The sequence below is a fragment of the Hippopotamus amphibius genome, chromosome 14 (assembly GCF_030028045.1).
Source record: "Hippopotamus amphibius kiboko isolate mHipAmp2 chromosome 14, mHipAmp2.hap2, whole genome shotgun sequence".
Lineage (NCBI taxonomy): Eukaryota > Metazoa > Chordata > Mammalia > Artiodactyla > Hippopotamidae > Hippopotamus > Hippopotamus amphibius.
In genome coordinates this window covers 75,812,359-75,815,280 of record NC_080199.1, presented here as the reverse complement: position 1 = coordinate 75,815,280, position 2,922 = coordinate 75,812,359, and the positions used below count along the sequence as shown (strand labels likewise).

Sequence of the window (2,922 nt, the reverse complement as noted above, 5' to 3'; positions counted from 1 at the left end):
TGAGGGATGGAGGGGGCCGCCAGGGCTTCGCAGGCACAGTGGAGGCCGGATCTCCAGGCCCCGGAGGCCGGGGCGGCGCAGGCCCCCGCAGCTTGACGCGCGCTGCGGGGCGGTGCGCGCGCGCCGCGGTGACGGTCCCCCGGCGCTCCGGCTCCGCCCCCTCCCGCAGCGGCGGGAAGGGGCGGGAAGAGGCGGAGCCGGAGGCGGCCTCCGCGCCCCCCGCGCGCCCAGCCCTTTAAAAGCCGCGGGCCTGGCCCGCCGCGCCGGCCGCCACGGTCCCCGCGCACCAGGGTCCCCGCGCTCCACCGCGAGCTCCATGCGGCCGCCCACCATGTCCGGGCACTTTCTGCTCGCGCCCATCCCCGAGTCCTCCTCTGACTGCCTCCTGCCCAGGGACATCAAACTGGCCGTGCTGGGCGCCGGCCGCGTGGGCAAGAGCGGTGAGTGCCCCGGGGACAAGCGGGGGCTGCCGGCGGAGGGGAGGGGAGCGGAGGGCGCAGGGGGGACCGAGGCGTTCCCGCGCCGGTGCCGGCCGCCCCCCGCCCGCCTGGTTTCCCGCTGCCTCCCCGGAGCTGCCACTCCTGGGCCCTCGCGGGGGGCACCTGTTGGAGAACCGGGGCCGGTGCTGCGGGTAGCGCACCCACGGCCGCACCCGCCTCAAAACCCGCGGAGGCCACGGCCGCAGCCTGGGCTCTGCGGGGCCTGGGGATGCGGGCAGCACCCGCGGTCCTGCGGCCCGTCACGCCCACGGTTCCCGAGACGGCCCCGGTTTGACCGTCTCGTCCTCGTCCTTCAGCTGATTTTCCTATTTCCTTTTCAGCAATGATTGTGCGCTTCCTGACCAAGAGGTTCATCGGCGATTATGAACCGAATACAGGTTAGGTTCATTTCGTGCTGTTGGGGCCGCATGCTCTGATTTTCTTTTTCCTGATGAGAGTGTGAGAATTCAAAACCCAACTCTCCTTCGTTCTCCAGGCAAGTTGTACTCGCGGCTTGTGTGCGTGGAGGGAGACCAGCTCTCCGTGCAGATCCAGGACACCCCCGGGGGCATCCAGGTAAGGACTGTCAGGAGCCCCCGAGCCAGGTGTCTACGCACGCCTGCTATGCGTTTAGATGGAGGGGTGGGCCGTCCCCAGGTGGGCCCAGTCGTTGCGGTATTAGAAAACGTCCGCGATGGGCGACGGGGAGAGTGGCTGGTTAGAGGCCACCTCCTCCTGTTGGCCACCTCGGAAAGAGGGAGAGATGCTAATTAAACCTCTCTTTGCTGCCCTGGCCGGGGCATCACTGGTTACACGGGTCTCACCACTTTTGTCAGAGCTCAGCCTTGGAGCCCTGAACAACACGATGGGGGTGGGATTCTGGAGAGGATCTTCTCCCCTAGCAAGGACGGCTGAAGCACTCCTGTTTCTAGCTGTTCCTCTGCAGTAATTGCAATCACCTTGGCCAGCAGTGAGGCATGCAGCTTGATTAACAAGTTACTAATTACTCTTCCTTCTAGGGAGGGAAAGGTCTTGTGGAAGAACAGAAAGAAGGAATTTGCTTCTGTAACATTCTCAGAGAAGACATGCTAAAAATATTTTTACGGCTTTGGGAATAAATGTTTATCTTGGCTTATTTTCAAAGTCTTGTTTATTCTGAGTTAGTTCCCTAAAAAATTGCGCCATCCCGAGTTGAAAGTTCTCATTAAAGTCATTCTTCAGTCAGTCAGCGGCGGTGCATCACAGGCTACCTGCCAAGCAAGGGGATGAAAAGTAATGCATCGGTAACAGCTAATAAAATAACCCAGGCAGAGAGGCTGCCTGAGAATCAGCTGTTCCCAGATCAAAGCCTCCTTCTGCAGAAGCTGGGTAGAATCTGAAAACTATATTTAGTGATTTCTTTTTTCAAACGTCTTTTTCAAGGGTGGCTTTGATGTTCTTTCCAGTCTCTCCCAGTGAGGGCTTCCTTGATCCAGGCTCACTTTGCTCTTTTCAGGTCCAGGATGGCCTCACCCAGGCGGTCGACTCCCTGTCCAAGTGCGTGCAGTGGGCAGAGGGCTTCCTGCTGGTCTATTCCATCACGGACTACGACAGCTACCTGTCCATCCGCCCCCTGTACCAGCACATCCGGAAGGTCCACTCTGACTCTAAAGCCCCCGTTATCATCGTGGGCAACAAGGGGGACCTTCTGCACGCCCGGCAAGTGCAGACCTGTGACGGCGTCCAACTGGCCAACGAGCTGGGCAGCCTGTTCCTGGAAATTTCCACCAGCGAAAACTACGAAGACGTCTGTGATGTGTTTCAGCATCTCTGCAAAGAAGTGAGCAAGCTGCACAGCCTTGGTGGGGAGAGGAGAAGGGCCTCCATCATTCCCCGGCCGCGTTCTCCCAACATGCAGGACCTGAAGAGGCGCTTCAAGCAGGCCCTGTCCTCCAAGGCCAAGGCCCCCTCCTCCCTGGTGTAGACCCATCTCCACCAGACAGGTGGACTCATTCCTTTTTATCAGGTCTTCATGCAGCTGAAAAGACTGGGGGGGGAGGGTCGCCCTTTTTAATCACACATTCAGAGTTTATTTTTATACAAACTATTGGTTTTCAAGTGTATGTGTATTTCTGAAAATTCAAACAGTGATTGCCTAGAAGTTATATGGAGTTTTTTTGTTTTTTGTTTTTGTTAATAAAAGACTTTTTTTTAACTGTAACTGCTAGCCACTTTTCCATTAAAGGCAAATGGCAACAATTGCTCCTTGTTTTTAAATGTCTTTTTATAGAAATCATACTTGCACCAGAGCCCAGAACTGCTCCAAGCCTGCCCTCAGTCTGAACTCTGATTGGTGGCTTTGGCAAGGAGGGGCCGTTGCAGAGGGAATCCGTTGTGGGAGAAGAGAGTCTGTGGAGGAGGAAAGGGATTTGAGTAACTGCAGGATGTTTTTAATTAGCGCACT

General features: G+C 57.4%; 1 protein-coding gene across 1 annotated transcript; it reads left to right on the top strand.

The window, feature by feature from the left end:
* Positions 1–239: 239 nt before the first annotated feature.
* On the top strand, positions 240–2,716 carry RASL11A (RAS like family 11 member A). The gene is made up of 4 exons (XM_057707681.1): positions 240–440; positions 821–877; positions 976–1,055; positions 1,975–2,716. The coding sequence occupies exons 1-4, from the start codon at positions 317–319 to the stop codon at positions 2,440–2,442; spliced, it is 729 nt and encodes a 242-aa protein (XP_057563664.1). The 5' UTR covers positions 240–316; the 3' UTR covers positions 2,443–2,716.
* Positions 2,717–2,922: the final 206 nt, after the last annotated feature.

Coding starts and splice junctions, on each gene's coding strand:
- RASL11A (XM_057707681.1), top strand. CDS start 317: ATGCGGCCGCCCACCATGTCCGGGCACTTTCTGCTCGCGCCCATCCCC. Junction 441..820: donor CGGCCGCGTGGGCAAGAGCG/GTGAGTGCCCCG, acceptor TTTCCTTTTCAG/CAATGATTGTGCGCTTCCTG. Junction 1,056..1,974: donor ACACCCCCGGGGGCATCCAG/GTAAGGACTGTC, acceptor TGCTCTTTTCAG/GTCCAGGATGGCCTCACCCA.